Raw genomic sequence first — 17,854 nt, 5'->3', positions numbered from 1 at the left:
AATAGCAACATATCAGAACATAAACAATAAGGAAATGATCAAACAGAAGCATGAATGAAACTAAAGTCCAAAAACCCACCCACCATAACACACTGTCTTTAGGGTAAACAACGAAATGTGACTGAAAAGGGAAAGATGGAAAGACGTATACCTAAGGCCCTATATTGCTGTCTAAATGTGATCCAAAGGTGGCTAGGATTGATCAAATTGGCTAATTGAGCCTGACATTAAACATGTTTTTTCAATCTACATTTGGATGGAACCTTGCAGCTTGATACAGATCATTTTTAACATGTTTTTTGGGCTTTATGAAGACAAGGTCTGGCCAGTCCATTACATAGTTTGTTTCCTGCTCATCAGATGACTACTGAAGCCCGAGCTCCTCAGATTTGTTGTTTTTTCTCACTTTCACCCCTGTCTTGTCATCTCTTCAGTCTCTTCTTGTTCTCTTTTTGTCTCCGGCCACTTCTCCATCTCCCATGGACCTACTTTGAGTCGCTGGTGAAATATTAACCAGGCTTTGATGCTTATTAATTGTCCCACTCAGTAATTGAGATGCTCGGTGGAGCCCGTACCCATGGCGACAGCAACAGTCCGTCCCCATGGAAACAGTATCTCACCCACCGACACACCGGAGAGAGGGAATGGTTGGGTGAGAGTTGGTGGGAAATGCAGGACAGATGGCAAAAAGTAGAACTGGTTATGGGTATTTAAGGCACCATAATAAAATTTAGAAACAAACTAAATTTTTTTTTAATAGTAATTTCTGTGTCATTATATCAAATACACACAATTTCACCATGAAGTGATTTGTTTTTACAATAATATATATTTGATAATGTATGTAGAAATTATTATTTTATTGATAAAACGAAAAAAAATAAATTGCTCTTGGGGCCCCCTGGTGGCCGCGGTAGGTACCGCACACTTCGCCGGTATCATGAGCTGCTGTGCAGAGCGCATCCACACGTCCAAAGCTCCGGTCAGAAGTTAAGTAAGCAAAACAATGTCTCATAAAATGACTTATCCTTCAGGGAGGGAGAAAAGAGGAAGAATAGAAAAAAGCCAAGATAACGTTTGTTTTAATGTGTCTTGGTAATGTAATGTAAAAGATTTGTAAAGCTGTTAATAGAAAATTTGCTTGAACGGTCCAGTTCAACAACCAAACATTTATGCTAGGGTCTTTGTGTTCTAACTTCTAAGTTATGTGAAACTTCTGTTAAAATCATTTGAATGCACAGAATCAGTCCAGTACTGGTCCACATTCGCAGGGGAGAAAGATTCACCTGGTGTAAATTAAATTTGTGTTTTGGAATAACGCTTAAGAAAAATTTATTTAATCAAAAAATGTCATGAATATGTGTGTAGGGCTGCACCGATTGCAGTTTTCTGGCCAATCCCTTGTTACCGAACTTTAAAAAGCCTGACCTGCCCATTTTGATTTTGGGTGATATGAATTTATTTTGTCTGAAATGTTGCTAAATGTAGCAAGAAAATCACTGAGTTGGTAACAGTGGGATGAATATTGTTAAATGTTCACACCTGACCTGGTGGGCTGGTCTGTCAATCACACCTCTCACTGTAGAGCAGAAGAGGAGAGAGACTGATTTTTAAACCTTTGCTGACAAAGGTAAGATTAGGGAATAAGATGGGCTTCACTTGTAAGTATTAGCAGATCATGATCCTCCAAAATTAAGAAAATCAGCGCAGAGAAATCAACTGGTCGATAAATCAGTTGGCCAATAAATGTATCCTATAATATACATGTATGTAAACATAATGTAAACAGCACTGCCATAGATGCAATAAGTTTATGGCAAGTGTGTGAATGATCTAATGATCGGACTGCTGATTGCAGCCAGTCCACATTGTTAGCAGAACTAGAGGGCCCAAAACCACATTTCGCCTAGGGCCGCATGGAGGCTTGGGCCGGCCCTGAACTGGAGCTTCACTTACAGTGCTGATTTCTGACATGAATGATATGGGCAAATGCCCAGGGCATTATCTTTTTAGATAAGCAGAACAAAGAGTTTGTTCTGCTTTTAATATTGGTTAAATTTATTTCAGCTCTAAGTATTTTATATCTAGATGTTTTCATGGGAATGTGAATCTTTCAGATCAATTTGATTAGTAATTTTGATCATATCTCACATTTTATTGTGTCATGTAGCGCGGGGCGCTGGTCTTGGTCTTGACTCGATCTCGACTTCCCTCGGTCTTGGTCTTGACTTGGTCTCGGACCCTAAAAGTCTTGGTCTTGTCTCGGTCTCGATACACTCTGGTCTTGGTCTTGTCTTGGTCTTGGGTTAGGTGGTCTTGACTACAACACTGCCTGCCAGTACAATAATCTGTGAAAAAATCAAGTTCCTCTGCCTCTTTCCTGAAGTCCTACTGTCATTTGTAGAAATACACTACTCTTTGTCAGAAACAACTAATCAGAGCCAGAAGGAGGGTCTTAAAGATGTCAATCATGCTTATGTATAAGCTGCTCACACCTTCCTCCACACAGTACATATGAACTCAAGATTGATGGCTTGCTCCAGCTGTGCTAATAACAGAAAAACAACCTAACCTTGCTGTAAACGTACAGGAAAACAGTTTATCCACAGTCACTGGTGGTCATACTAACTAGCACGGCAGGCTACTTAGCATCAGAGTTAGAAAGTGCTGTAGCGTAGCAGAGAAGTAGTGGCAGTGACTATGTGACAAGATCTTTCTTCTGGCTCTGATTGGTTGTTTCTGACCGGGACAGTTGTAACGAATATATAAAAATCTTATTTTTACAAAAGTTATCTACTGCAGCTTTAGTTTAGTTTCTCCATTCCTTGTGGCTTAAGGGAAATTTCACTGCAGTTACCCACATAAAGATGCAGTATGATTCTTGCAGATAACCATCTAAAGTCAACTTAACTATGCTGTCCACCATGTTGCGTAATTTGAAGCAAAGATAGATTTAGACATGTTTCAGTGGGTTATTTAAATCATAGTAACCTGAGAGGTACTCAATGGATATTTTAAAAACTTTTTTTCTGAAGTAAACCTCAGTAAAGCATGTAAAGTCCGGTCACATTGCAGAGCTGAGGCTGTGTGAAAACATATTTTAAAAACAACCCATGTTGAAATCTGCAACTAGAACATTTCAATTTGGAGAAAGTAAAACATTTTAGTAGACAAGGTAAAAGAAATTACAGAGCATGTTGTTAAATTTGTGACTCTATATATAAGCAGCTCCTCACTCTAATTGAGAATATTGATGGTGTTTCTGCTTTTTCACAGTGCCATGGATAAACTATCACTGCTTTTACAGTTCACTTTCACACTATACACAACACCCAGATGTGCTGCCATAACATTAATGAAGCACCTCGATCTAACCACAGATGTTCTTGCTCAAAATAAACAGATCATTTTTATGAACTCTCTTATAAACATTTAAGCCCATTTATTTTACCTTTGTAGTTTGGTTGGAAAAGGAGGTTTATATTTTATATTCTTTCAACTGTATTATCAGCAGTTATTGATAGCAATACACCAGTCAGTCGGTGAAATCAGACTGATTGGTGGTTGATAGGTGAAATACTGAATAAATACCGTCCCTAATTCATTAAATGCATCACAACTAAGAACTACAACGGTTTGGGCTTTAACCCAATGACACTTCTTTTGAGTTCAATGAAATTAAGAAATAACCTTGGAACATACTGTAGTGTTTTCACTCATAAATGACAAAATTATTTTTTAATTTATTAATAAATTTTCTGTTGGATTAAAAAATACCTCTATCCAAGAACCTGCAGCAGTTTGTTAGCCTTCAGAATAAATAATGAGAGCCAACTTTTAAGTCCTCAAAGAATGGATATCCATATCAACAAGAAAAAGTCTTGTTGGTGCAACTTTACACATTGAGACTGTAGATGTTTTTCTGTTTAAGTCATAAGTTGTATGTAGTGTTAAAAGAAGTAGGAAGAGGTCTCAGAGGAAGAGCAAGATGAGAGTTTTAGAGGAGATGAAAGGAAGATGGATTAAACTGGGGCTGGTTGATGAAGTAAAGGAAGCTGGAGATGAGGTGTAGAATGAAGCTGTGTGTACATGTAAATATGCCCTACTGAAGGCTGAGAGCTCTGAGGCTTTAAAAAACTTGTGGGCTTTTGAGACAGGATGATCAGGCTCTGGAACGCCACCTTGCAGAGCCAGATTCGATGTCAGCCATCGATAGTTTGACACTTTTCACTGGCACATGACACATGCTCAGCACAAATCAGAAGATCCACAATCCATCACCATTATACTGGCCCTAGCCAGGTTATTTTCCATGTTTATGAATTAAAAACTAATAAACAAGGAGTTTTTTCCCCCTGTATAGCTAATACAGACAACACCTTCATACTAAACATATTTCTCTGACAGAATTTGTTATAAATCCTGAACTTATTTAGGTGTTTTAGACAAACAGTAAATTTGATTTTATTGTTTTTCTTTCTTTAATATAGTAGTTTTAAGTAGCTGGTGACCAGACCAGATGATCTTCAGATTTGCAGTTTTTGACCCAGCAAATGCACCATACTACTGAGCAAGACTAGGTTGTGCTTTGTTACCACTCTTCTGTGTAGTTTCTCTTACTAAGTGGAAAAGACCCAAACTTACATACAGAGTCGATTTTCAATCGAGTTAGCTTTTCTTAACAGTAGCCATGTTGTGTAACTGCAATAAATGTCTATGCTTTAAGATGAACCGTGGAGTTGACTTGCTGCAGATTTTGAGTTTTTGTACGATGTTTTCATCATACAAGATGATCAAACCGTCATTGTAGACACATACTGCATTAGTGCGGACAGAATTATGCGTACTATCTGATTAGATAATTTCCTCCAATCACGCAGCCCCAGTCAAGGCTCCCTTATGCAACTTGGATCTTTCTGAAGGCAGTTTCCATCCGATGGCAGTGACTGGCTGATCCTCAGAGGCTGCTCATCAGACCGTCTGCCAGTCCATCTGGATATCACACGCTCATCTGCACTGTTTGTGATCTTTAAGATGACTAAACAGGCTTTAATGATGTAACTGGAAATGTCCATTCTATTTAATCTACGGGTTTTTCCAAATGTATTCATGCTTTTCACAATTTGTTACATTACAACACCGGACTTCAATTTTATGGGATTTTATCTGAGAAACCTTAAGTGGTGGCCAATTAATGGTTTTTACATTTTTTTCAATAAAAATCTGAGAAGTGTGGCGTGCTATCTTTATCTGTGGTTGCAGTTGTTACAATTTGATGCTTATCTACCAGTTTTGCACATCTGGGCACCAACATTTTGTCCATTCTTACTTTTAAAAACAACTGAAGCTTGGAGATGGCAACATTTTTTTATTCATTTCTGGATTTTGGTTGGGCTATTTTTCTTTGATCTAAACCAGTACTTCCCAAACTTTTCAGTAAATAACAGTAGAAGAGGTTTGTGATCTTTCTTCTTGGTTTCTACAATGTCATTAAGACACATTAAGTCATTAAGATTCACAGAGGAAAAGCATAGTAACAGATTGATGCTGCTACCACCAAGTTTCACTGTGAGGATGGTGTGATAAGCAGAGTTTGCCCTTCCCACCACCTAATACAATGTTTTTTATGATGAAATGTACTCTTTAGGTTCAAGTTGACTCTTTAGTACATTTGCTGGATTTTATTTAGGGGTATCAGAGTAAAGGGGTCTGATTACAAATGCATGCTGCTTTTCTAAACATTTGTAAAAAAAAAAAAATTAAAATCATGTATACTTGTCCTTCCACTTAACAATTACAGTGCGACCTCCACCTTATTCACAGTTCAGAGCTCATGAATTCACCTGTTTGTGTATTTTTCTATGGAACCTTAATCCTATTTGTTTGGAGAGAATTTGCTGATTTTTTTTTTTTTTGTAGAGCCTATCTAAAATATTGAAAAGGAAATGCAGGCATTGCAATGCAACCAGTACCTTATGTGGTACTGATTGCAAAGCAGCCAGTCCAGGAGCACCATTCATTTTGCTTGATGTTGATTGGCTGTATCCCTAAGAGTGGGAATAAGGAAAAGTGCATTAGTGCGTACGAGTGCCTTAAAATTGGCACTTAAATGATTTTGAGGGGCTTTTGTGTATTCAAAGATGTTATCCTTTAGGGCTAGGTTGTGGTCCCTAACCCTGACGAATACTGGCTGAGTATTGGCTGTTTCTGTGTCTGTGTGTCACAAAGGCTCACTGTAGACTTCATCGAAGTTTGAATTTTGTGAAAGGTGTTGAACTTTACAGAGTTGTTGAAGCCATGTCTTGTGGCGGGTGACAAGCTTTATCCTCTCCGTTCGTCTCCACCCCCCCGACCAGCACAAAGCTCCAGCTCTTCTTACATTATTAGCCGTCTGTGATGTTACATTAAAGATGCATGACTGTCATGCAGTCTCACTCAGCACGAGCCTCCTGTGTGTGCTCGAGTTGCTGGCCAACAGAAAGAGGGACATACACACACACATGTTGGTCGTGTAAAAGTGTGGCAGCTTTCTCAAAGCCCAAATTTGTTATCTGACAGATGGATGTGGGAGGCTGTCACAGAGACTAAATGCTCCTGAGAGAGACAGAGAGAGCTGTCTGGTTGGATGGCGATGGTGAGCTCTGTGGACTGAGAGTGGGAGGGGGTTAGCCACATAGTATTGATATAATGCAAGCAGTGAGTGCCCTGTCTGTCTGGTTGAGTGCTTCTTTGTGCTGTGGCATATGGCTCCTGTGTGTTTTTATTATATCAGTCATATGTGAGAGCAGGCTGATTGAATGAACGTAACAGAGTTAGGTTTGTGTGTTAACCTCGCTCTGAAGTCCAGCTTAAATTAACTTCACACGAGTCTGGAAAAATGTGGAGTAGTATGGCATTTTATTTAAGTGGTTTCTAAGGATGGATAAGTGTGGAAATATATTTGTTTTTCCATCAATCTATCCATCCTTACAGTCTGTTCATTGTAGAAATACCTCCCTCGAATGTAGTTTTATCATAGCCATATTTAACCTCCTCTGTATATAAGTCTGTGCTGCACTGATTTTGCATCTAGGACACCAAGGAAAGTGACTCAGGTGTGGTGTTAAAATGATTTTTTTTATCATAAGGTATTCTTAGAGACTGAAATGAAAGGAATTTAATAATTAGCAGAGCATATCTAGTATAGGTTTGGTTGGACTGTTGGAATTCAGCTGCTACCCAGGATCAGATCTACAACACTGGACGAGTAAATTCATGACCAATACTTTATTACTGCTAACGAACAAAAGGATTAAAACCCCTGGAAGATGGAGTCTGGAAAAGGATTGGATTTTGACATGTAAATGTGTTGGAGTCATTAAATATTAAGAGGACTCAGTTGGCCACACACACGTCCTTCTCTTGGTGTGTGTTTGTGAAGTCTCCCTGCTCGTATCAGTGTCCTAATTGGTCTAACGAGATTAATGAGGCGAACTAGATTCTTCTGCTCTCCCTCCTCCCATCTTTTTGTTGTCAGGGCGGGGAACATCGTTGTATGTGTTCGTCTGCACATACACAACCTGGTAAATCCAAGTCACACTACAATCCATTTAACAGGGTGGTGAGGTAAATGCCATCTTCTACCACGGTGCCTGGAATTTTATTGGTGCTGAAACTGTTAATCAGTTACAGAAAATTAATGAATAACTCACTTTTCCTCAGCTTTTTTCTCTAGTTTTTCCAACTAAGAAGATAATAATAATTTTAAAAATCGCTTGACAAAGTCTGCAGGGTTTCACCAAAATTTATTCTCAAGATACACGGCATTGAACAGTTTGAGATTCTGATGACTCTGTAAAAATACCCAGTTTTTTCATGATATCGATACACATTTCAAATCAGAAAACACTTTATTGTTTTTCTATAGTTGGAAAACAAACACTAGTAAAATGTCATCCCAATATCGTGCGATATTACCAAAGAATTTATTACATACACAGTGACATATTCTCAGCATTTCTTCTGTCCATTTTGATGGCTACTGCTTAGAGATAGGTTCACTCAAGATAAAGGAAACACAAAGCATGTACTCTGTCATTTGCTACATGAAGGTAATTTTTCCTACAGTCAAATAACTTTTAATTCTAGTGGATCCCCAGTATTAGTGGGGTTTAGGTATCACAACAGTCTGCAGACAGCTGTAAGTTGAAATCTCCTTTGAAAATGCTTAAAACTGGCTGCTGTCTAGTCTCAGTTCTAGTTCTAGTGAGAAAAGAATAAAGTATTTGCCTTTTCTGACATAAAATCACCTCTTGAATTTTTTTATATCCATTTTATTCTTGATTGCTGCATGCCTTGGTAAATCCTGTAGATTAATCACTCATCACAGGCTTTGTTTCCAACTTCTAAATGTTCCCATGTAACTAAGTCTCAGGTGTCCTAGTTACTGTCACCTGCTTAAGGAATGATAGGGAACACTCTACATGGTTTGTGTTTGCTTTATCCTGAGTAAACTGATTGGGGGACATTTTAGCATGATTTGGTTTATGACAGCTCAAACAGAAACAGATGAGCTGAGCAATCCCAGAAATAAAAGACTAGAAATTTGACCAAGGGTGCAATTCTTCTGCTGAAGGTTTTGTCCCATTTTTGCATCATTTTATTAATCCAACCACACTGAAATGTTTCCTGTGCACTTTTCATGGTTAAATCTCACACTTTTATAAGGACAGATATGAAAGACTAACATGAATTCATAACAATGGAATAAAGAGCCCCTATATAGATACAACTTTTTATAGCTTTTATAACTTTTTCATACCATATGGCAATTTTATAGTGTTTCTTGTTTTTATTGGAACATATTGTACAGCAGGCATTTAACTAAATTTTCTATTTTTAACATTTCATTATAGTTACAAGATTCCAGCTTTTTGGCATTCCTAGTAATTTAATCCCTGAATTAAGCTGTTCTTGGGATGGGTCCTGGTTGCTTGGCAGTCTAAACTGATTGAAGTTCAGGAATTAACTCACATCCAGTCAAAGTACTTTACAGGAAAATTGGTCTGATGGGAAAGTAACTGCAGCCATCTTTGAAATAACAAATAATATTAAAGCTTTAATTCTTTCGAAGAGAAAAAAAGAAGATAAAACTCAGGTTTCCATCAGGAAAACATCGCACTAAACCTCCTGTTATGGAAGAAAACACTCTTCTAGGCACCACATGATTCAAGTGGCCGTCGTCAGTGATGATGTGCAGTTTTTGGCTGGCGTGTCACCCCGGGAGCCGAGCACTAAATCAATAATGGTGCTGTCCATTTGCTGCGCTCTGTTCCAAATCAGTCTGAGTCCATCTTTCTGCTGAAATCCCCGCTGAGACTCGCTGTTATGCAAGAGGTTACATTTGGGGATTAGCACATCATTTTCAAGGGTAGACATCAAGAATCCAGAGGCATTTATAGGTCACAAATCCCATGCTGTCATGTGTTATACTTACAACAAAAGGATTTTTGAATGCTTGTCCTTACGTCATCTGTATCTTTCAGTATGTTTAGTTTGAAGCTGATTCCTTTACATAAAAAAACAGTCTACACAGACATTTTAAAGAAAAGTGTGTGAGTTATTTCTTTATGTATTTGATTACCTATTATATTTTGTAGATCTGCATTTGATAGTGTATATTTTCTGCATAGATTGCAAGTAATTGCCTATGATGAGAGAGAATAAAGAAGAGTCTTTAAACACTCTTAAAGAAGAGTCCATTTAGTATTTGTTTGTGTTCTTTGTCTCATGTTCACCACTGCCTGATGGAAGTGCGTGTGTATGCCTGTGTGTGTTGCTGCCTGTGTGTGTGTGTGTTGCTGCCGGTGTGTGTGTGTGTGTTTGTGTCAGTCTGACTGTTGCATAAGAGGATCTGCTGCTGTCCCAGAGCTTAACGAAGGATTTAAGCCACTCTTTCTCACTCTCTTTCCTCCTCTCTCTCCTTCCTGAGTCGTCTGCCGCTTTAGCACTCTGTTGTACTTGCTAATCTCTGTAATTGCATGTACATTGTATGTGGACTGTGTAATTGCACTGTATGTTCCATTTTATATGCAGGGTGTCTATTAAGATTTTATTATTTTGAGTTTCTTGGATCATGTGTAAGTAGAGATTACGCCAGAGATTACAACACAACTGCCTTTTTATGTTTTTAACTGTTGTAAAAATGTAACAAAAAGATCTGTTGTTGAATAATTAACTTTATTCACTGTGTGTTTTATCGTTTTTGGCGTATAAACTGTCTGAGGCATCTAAGTATCACAAAATGTAATTACAAAAGCAAATATACAGTATATTACTATCTCAAATCTCCAATTTCAATTGAAGAAGTACATTAACCAGGATTCAAAATATATTTTATATATTAGCAGAGATGTCAATTTAAGACAGAGTTTTATAATTATTTTTAAACCAAAGAAAAATACATTTATGAAATTTCAGATAGCTTTTTTAATCATCCTCTATTACCAATTAGCAGTATTAATGCAGTCTCTTTATATATTCTCCAGAGAACGTAGCTCCATACCTGAAGGGATATTTCAGGTTATTTGACGTGATTTTACTGGGACGTTTTAATAGTAATAGCTCCATAGGTGTAGTAAACAAATGACATATTTCAATGGGTTTGTACAAAAGTAAAAAAAAAAAAATGAGTGGTGCAATCTGAAGAGCTAGCATGCTTGTCTCTTGGTTTTAGCTGATTTTAGAAATTTAAAACAGATATAAACATTGCTACATTTGTGGACTAAACATTTTCACGTTTAAATGACACAGTGTAGTTTGTTGCTGTTTACTCAGCTGTCTGCGTTACTAGGCAAAGTGACTGCTGACACATCAGTATGCTGTAAATCCAACAATGATCAGAGTAAAGTTTAGCATTTTGTATCAGACTACCAGTTGTGCAGAGACACCAAGTCTTGTAACTCCAAGAAAAGTGATTTTTTTTTGTTTGTTTGGAGTGAAAGATTTACTCCAAAATTTTAAGTTACCAACATCTGTGCACGTTTTTTAACTTAATAAGAACTTCACAGAACTTAAAAAACCCACTCCATGTCTTTATCTCCTTATGTTTCTGAATATTTCTATTTATCAAGCCAATTTTTTTGTCTGAAAAGTTGCTAAATATAGCGACAAAGTTGCTGAGTTGGTAGCAGTCGGGTGAATTTTGTTGATCACAACCTCTAGGTATCAGTTCCAAATCCAGGATTTTTAATGGAAAACATAGACTGAAAGATAAAAGCATACAACAGGACAACCTTTCTGTACTCCTTTCACCTTCCTGTTATCTGCTCTAGTCTGGCTCTCTTTTTTTAAAAGAAACTTGTGTTAACCAGAGATGCTTTCTCTGGCTTCCACTCTGAAGATTGTCATTCAAGCAAACGGGTAGCTGTGAAGTACGGTGTGTTCACTGAAGAAAGAGTAGATTTTTGAGTGTCGGACCAACCGTTTGTGGTTTCAGGTTTTACAGAGTAAATGAAAACATTTACATTATCTCATAGAGTTAATTAATGTTTTTAAAAACTTCGTAATGTATCCAATGCTTCATGTATGTCTGAACAACTTTGCTGTGAAAGAAAAAGTGTCAGTAAGTGGCTCCTCCTTCTTTAGTAATTGGTTTTTAAGCTGACTACCCTTTTTATTGACATCAACTAAATGCTTTTGAGTCTGCAGTTAGACACTTTCTTCCTGCCTTTGTGTAATTTGTGCACCATGTGAGGCATCATGGGAGTGACGTTAACCCATCGCCGTTATGCTTGCTCTGAGGGAGATGCACAGAGAGGTTACAACAGCACAACATTGTGTGTTGGTACAGGGAATTAAACGCTTTATGCAGTTCGATTTGGATGCTCAGCTGCTTTATCTGACTAACTGCTGCGGCACATGTGTGGGAATGGCTCAATTTAATCAACTCTATCACTTCTGGTTTGAACCTGACAGCTCTTTTTTTTTTTTTTTTTACCAAAGGCCAGAGTCGAGATAATGGGAGAGCTTTTAAACACGAGGTGTGAATGAAAAGTTCAAAGAATCCAGTTAGCACATCACATACAGATTTGCATTGAATAGCAGCAGTAAACGAGGTCTGTAATGATGCTGAGATAACAGTTAAAAAGACAATGGAGCTAATGGTGATAATGATACGAGTGCTGGTGAGAAGTGTAATTCTGGTGAAGATAATGACCTCTTATGTGTGGGTTGTTGTGTTTGTTTGTGCTGGAGGACAGCACCGTCTGCTGCACTCGCTGTTCTGCTGCGTTTTTCTCCCTGTGATTTACTTTTGTTTTTTCCCCCATCTTTGTCTTTGCGCAGCTCGACTTGGAGCCGGAGGGGAAGGTCTACGTGGTCATCGATCTGTCTGGATCCACCACTGAGGGTAAGATCACAGCAATGCGACATTTTAGTGCAAAACAAAGGGAGCACAACACAGTTAATATTACCAGAACAGCGTTTTTTCTCATAACTGTGTGTTTTTTGGTGGGAATTATAAGAGCAATCCAGAAAGGATGGGAATATTTAGAAAGTATATGCTGAATGTATTTGCATTCTTCTGATCATGTTGTGAGTCTCATGGCGTGTTATTAGGAATATTTAAAAATGTACTGTTTATCCTTCGAAATTTTAATTCCCTATAAGCGGAATAAAAACATTGCATTTATATGTTAATATCCACCACAAAACCAAAAACTTCTTTCAGTCTCACGTTTGTGCAATTTGGATGCGTGTGCGCTTCTCTCCTGCGCATACAGATCTCTCCTGCTTCTCTCTTTAGAAGGAGAGAAGCCTTATCTTTCCCTCAAGAAGAATAAACATCATACACATTTAGTTGAAACCAGAAGTTTGAACTGTTTTACCAGCTTCAGCCGCATTTTCAGAAAATCTTTTATTCTGAGGTAGATTTGTTCATTTTGGATCAAGAACCTGTCTTCTTCTTGAGCAGTATGATGGTTGGACATTTTCATTATGACACATATAATTGTTTGAATAGATTAACGCGGCATTTCCATGCATCGATAAATTGTTCCCAAGGATGAACCAGACTTTTGCAGCTCCACAATTCTCTTCCTGATAAATTCATTGATTTCTTTTGACATTCCGAAACAAGAAAGCAGTTCATTTCAGGTGTGGCTTTAAAATAGATCCACAGGTGAGCCTCCAATTAGATTGGTAATTGAGAGACTGAATTTAAACTATTTTCTTTGAATAGCTTCAGGGATTTAGTCAATTTCAGTAAATGAGACAGCATAACAATCTTCTTGAATGTGTGTTATCCAAATAAGTGACGGACGAAGTAGCTTGCTTAGAAAGTGCTCTGATGCAAAGAGAACAATATGTTTTGATCCATTTGAAAAGCAAATAAAAATGAATTATTCTGGCTTTTATGTAAGCGGTTTGATTAATTGATTGGAATTGTCAGTCTGCATGAATAGCATCACTCAAAATGTGGTTCATAATTACAAATAAGTGTCTCTTGTGAGAAGTTCTTTTCATTTAGATCTCATATTTTATTTATGTAGCAATAAACTACGTCTGGTCTAAATGTACATTTTATTCATATAGATAAGCTATAAAATTAAAGACATGTAGCAGCGCTGAATTCTGCCTTTATGTGGCAACCTGTCCGCTGCAAGGACAATAAACCCATCAGTAAATACTGAGTCATAAAGGGTTAATTATTAATTTCAAGTGGGATTTTTCAGCTACATTACCAGCTTGTAGTTTATCTAAACAGTCAATTGCTTTATTTTACTTCCTGTACCATTTGCTTATCGATACCGTTGGTGAAGATGTGTTAAAGAAAAAGACCATAAAATATTTAACTTTTACTGTGGTAAAAGGTAACTTGGTTAGATTACTGACTACTTGATTTGGAAAGTAACTAAGTTACATTAAAAGTAACTTTTTAAGTTACTTTCATCAGCTGCTAACAACATTGCTCCGCCACCTGAGTATTGGCAAAGATCAATTACATGGATCTTTGCCAATACTTAATTGTAAGCTATTTTATAATGGTAACATCAACAATGTATCTCCACTTATTAGGTTGAGCTGAAGAAGAGATTTTTTGATGGTTACAACAGTACAAAAAAATAAAAACGTTAGTAATTTGTGTGGTCCACTATTGTCTGAAAAACTCTAAGTTGTGCGTTACGGCCCTGCGTTTGGTGTCGGAGCGCAGAGCTGCTCCTGCGGCTCCACGACTCAGTTGGCTGCACAGATTTGTGACACTTATCTTAATATTAATAATTATAACGGTGTTTAGCTACACAACTTTACAGACTCGTTCATTCGTGGCTGTTTTTACGTTTACTGCACTGTTCATATTAGTCTCGATGTTTGAAATTTCTGGAGCGCAACGTGAAGCTCGACATAATTCACAGGTAATAGATTAACTTGACATTAACAAAGACAGAGCTGGATGGATCATCCCCAAAATGATGGACAGGGAGAGCCTGACTAAAACTACCTTAATGACAGACAAATTCTGGGATTTATTATGAGTCTGCTTATTCCCAAGCCCAAATGAGCAACTTCACTTTCAAAAACGAGCCCAAAAAGGCTGATGATACGTTTGTGATGTTACATTTGTGATGTTACGTTTGTGGCCGTGGCTTGTTTCCGCTGCCCCCAAGTGGTTGCTGGATAACACAAATAACAAACACCCTGAAAGTTGTCAGCTCACTTCCTGAAGGGCAGGATTTATAAAAGGTGCGCATTCCTAAAAAGCATTCCTAAAAAGCATTCCTAGATCCGTCCTTATTACTCCTCCTTTCTCTGTCTCTTCTGTTTCCATTAAATAAACATGTAAACATCCAGAATGCCTCTCTCTGTCCACACAAATTCCCTCGGTCACATGCCACCCGATAAGAGCGGTTTTTGCCTGCGCACATGCATCCTTGCACCTGGTTATAAATAGAAACGTTCTCTGCCTTGCACTCAGCGTCTGTGTGTGTGTGTGTGTGTGTGTTTTTTTTTTTTGTGATGGTGCTTGGATAACCTGACCAGATGAGAACGCAGCAGAGAGGCTCGGCAGATTGCTTCTGCAGAGGATATCGCTCTGTTTAAATGCGGACAAAGACAGGAGACGAGAAACCGAGCAGATTCTTAAAATAGAAGGTGATATTGAACCAGGGATTACCACACACACACATACACACTCCCCTCCACACACAAAAGGCAGGAGCAGCAGCAGACTCGGGCGTCCACGTCTTGCCCTCCTCATGGATGATTGGCCACTCTGCGGTGACCTCACAACCCACTCTCCGCCCACTCCTGAACTTTTTCTCTTCAGTTCAGCCGGCTCAGGAGCTCGTCACGTTAATGCATGCTGATAAAAACAAATGGTGTGTGTATGTGTTAGTATGTGTGTACTTGTGGAAGGAAAGGAGTAATGATTGCAGAGATGGAGGGTGAGAAGTAGAGGAAGACGTGGTATTTTTAGCAGATTTATTTTTTTTTCCCCTGGTGCAATCTGTTCTCTGCAGCTTTAGAAACTGGAAGGACATCTTTCTCTGCTTCTTATTTCTCCACTTTTCTCTCTCTCCCACTACATCTGTTGTTCCAAAGATGAACACACCTACAGTATAATATCACTTAAACTGAGAATATTCAGAGATTTTTTTGCAGATGTGATGCACTCAGTTACTTGAACTAAACCAAAACAAAACAAATTGTTTGGGAATTCGGAGATTATTTCCATAGAAACTCTGAAATGTGACTTTTTAAGATTCATTTTTACTAACACCAAATATCTGTCGTCTCTAAAACCACAGCAGAAATGTAGAAGCCATATTTCACCTTTATCTTTTTCTTTTCTTGGGTAGCACAAAATTGTCAAGATAATACTAATATTTATGAAACTACAGAAACCTTTTCTTCTTTTATTCATCATGTGTAATTTTGCTGGCTTTCTTTCTGCTTGCTAAGGCTTATATGTTAGTGTTATCTTTCTTCTAAGTGCAATAATGCATTGTCGTTAAAGACCTGTGTTGATTTAATCAGATTTTCAATCAGACAGCTGTATCTCGGCACATTGTACGGCTTTAATGTGGTACATACTATTGTTTGGTTGTTTATATAGCAAGTACTGGATTTACAAGATCAAATCAAAATGTTGTAAAATTAAGAATCACATTTTTTTTGGTTGACATAAAAAAGTACAGCTGGGTCTCCATAGTTCGGTCCTGTAAGTGATTTTGACCACAATACAAAAATGGCACAAATGTGATTTTCAAGGTCGAGGTTGATGGAGTTAAATAAAGTCTCACAGTGAAATGCCATTAAAAAACATACTGGCTAATTAAAATCTTTTAAAAATGAAAGGTGCAACACAAAGTGCTAATCTTTTATCAACCATGTTTTTGTCTTCTTATTGAAGTCCATGGCAAATACTAAAGAGCAAACTTTGACATTAAAATTGCTTAAATGAAACATGAGTTTTTTAAGAAAGTGACCCATGTTCTGTTGTTGTTGCTCAGAATGAAAACAATGTGAAGCTGCAGGATAGCTGCCTGAATGGTCCATTCGTCTGTCCATCTCCCCATTTGTTCATCCATCCACGAATGATGATGCATGTAGAAGTTTTTTCTTTTATTACAGCCTCTTGTTTCTGTAAAACACTTTGTGTTGCCTTCATTGTGTATGAAAAGTCTCGATCAAACAATTTGGCTGATTGTCACCAAGTCTGATGATCTCAGTTTGTGAGCTCAATGCAACATAGCAAAGTCAGAAATTCTCTTTTTCTTGCTTTAGAATCAGAATCTCAATTATAAAGACCAGGTTTCAAGATTTCAAAAAACATCTACCTTTACATCTGTGGAAAAGTCACAAGACTTTTATATGCTTTGTGAGATTGACTTCACTTTGACGAGACACATTGTGGCATTTTATTATTACGATCACGTGGCACATAGTTTCTTCTCATGTAATGAAGTGTGGTGCTCGGGGAATACAGATAATATCAGACAACCGCATCACAAGGTTTACTGTAGATTCATTGTCCTTTGAAAATCCATTTTGTTTCTATAAAGCTTCTGCTTTGATGTTGCTGTCGGCTTCTTGCTTGTTTTTGTCAGAGTTGGACATTCGTGTTTCTGTTTATTTGGCGACCGTCTCCCAGATGGTTGTTCTTCAGGTCCAGAGTACGGCCGTCTCCAAGACATTAACTCTTACCAGTTGTTAGGCCTCTTCTCCTCTACTACTCAGCGTGTGTGTGTACGTGTGTGTGTGTCCGAGACATATGGATGATGTATTATGTAAAGCAAAATTAATTCCGTAATGGACTATTTAGCTGCTGCTCCCCTCCAACCAACGTGCATCACACACAGATACAGGAATACAGATTTACACCCGTGTCCACATACACAAACTCCCTAGACATCCTGTCTGTAATCGAACTGCGGAGAGGCTCAGCAGTAACCACATCTACAGCGTACCCCGGAGAGAGAAGCTGGCGGAGTGAGAGAAAGGCTAACTAGGACAGGAGCGCCGAGGGAAGGAGTGTGTGTGGGAGTTAGAGTGGAGGTGGTTCTCTTGTCTTAAGGTTACTCTTCGAAAGCATTTATCTATCGGGGGGATGCAGAGAGGAAGTAAAAAGGACTGGTTGGATGTTGTTCATCGAGGAGGAGTATTTTAATATGCTGTCCTTCGTTTTGGTGCCCACACACGGCAGCATAAATAGCTTTCCACACGTATATATATGCATAGGCCTCCGGTAAGTGTGGGGCGTCTTTTTTAAAGAGGGAGGAAGGACTGAGGAGGAAGAGGAGACATTGAATGATTAAACATCCTGAGCAACATGATGCCTAATCCCGATTTTTACAAACCGTTGTGCTAAGAATAA

The 17,854-nt window shown here is 38.1% G+C and overlaps 1 protein-coding gene across 1 annotated transcript in view; it reads left to right on the top strand.

Annotated features, from left to right (window-relative positions):
• prkce (protein kinase C epsilon) overlaps positions 1 to 17,854 on the top strand; it is a 43,255-nt gene that overhangs the window by 7,020 nt on the left and 18,381 nt on the right. The window contains exon 2 of the mRNA XM_005794639.3: positions 12,325 to 12,388. Coding sequence (XP_005794696.1) covers positions 12,325 to 12,388 — 64 coding nt within the window. The remainder of the gene's footprint in view (positions 1 to 12,324; positions 12,389 to 17,854) is intronic.

This window comes from Xiphophorus maculatus, chromosome 10 (assembly GCF_002775205.1).
Source record: "Xiphophorus maculatus strain JP 163 A chromosome 10, X_maculatus-5.0-male, whole genome shotgun sequence".
NCBI lineage: Eukaryota > Metazoa > Chordata > Actinopteri > Cyprinodontiformes > Poeciliidae > Xiphophorus > Xiphophorus maculatus.
The sequence above is the reverse complement of the archived record's forward strand: the minus strand, read 5'-3'. Positions and strand labels throughout refer to the sequence as shown.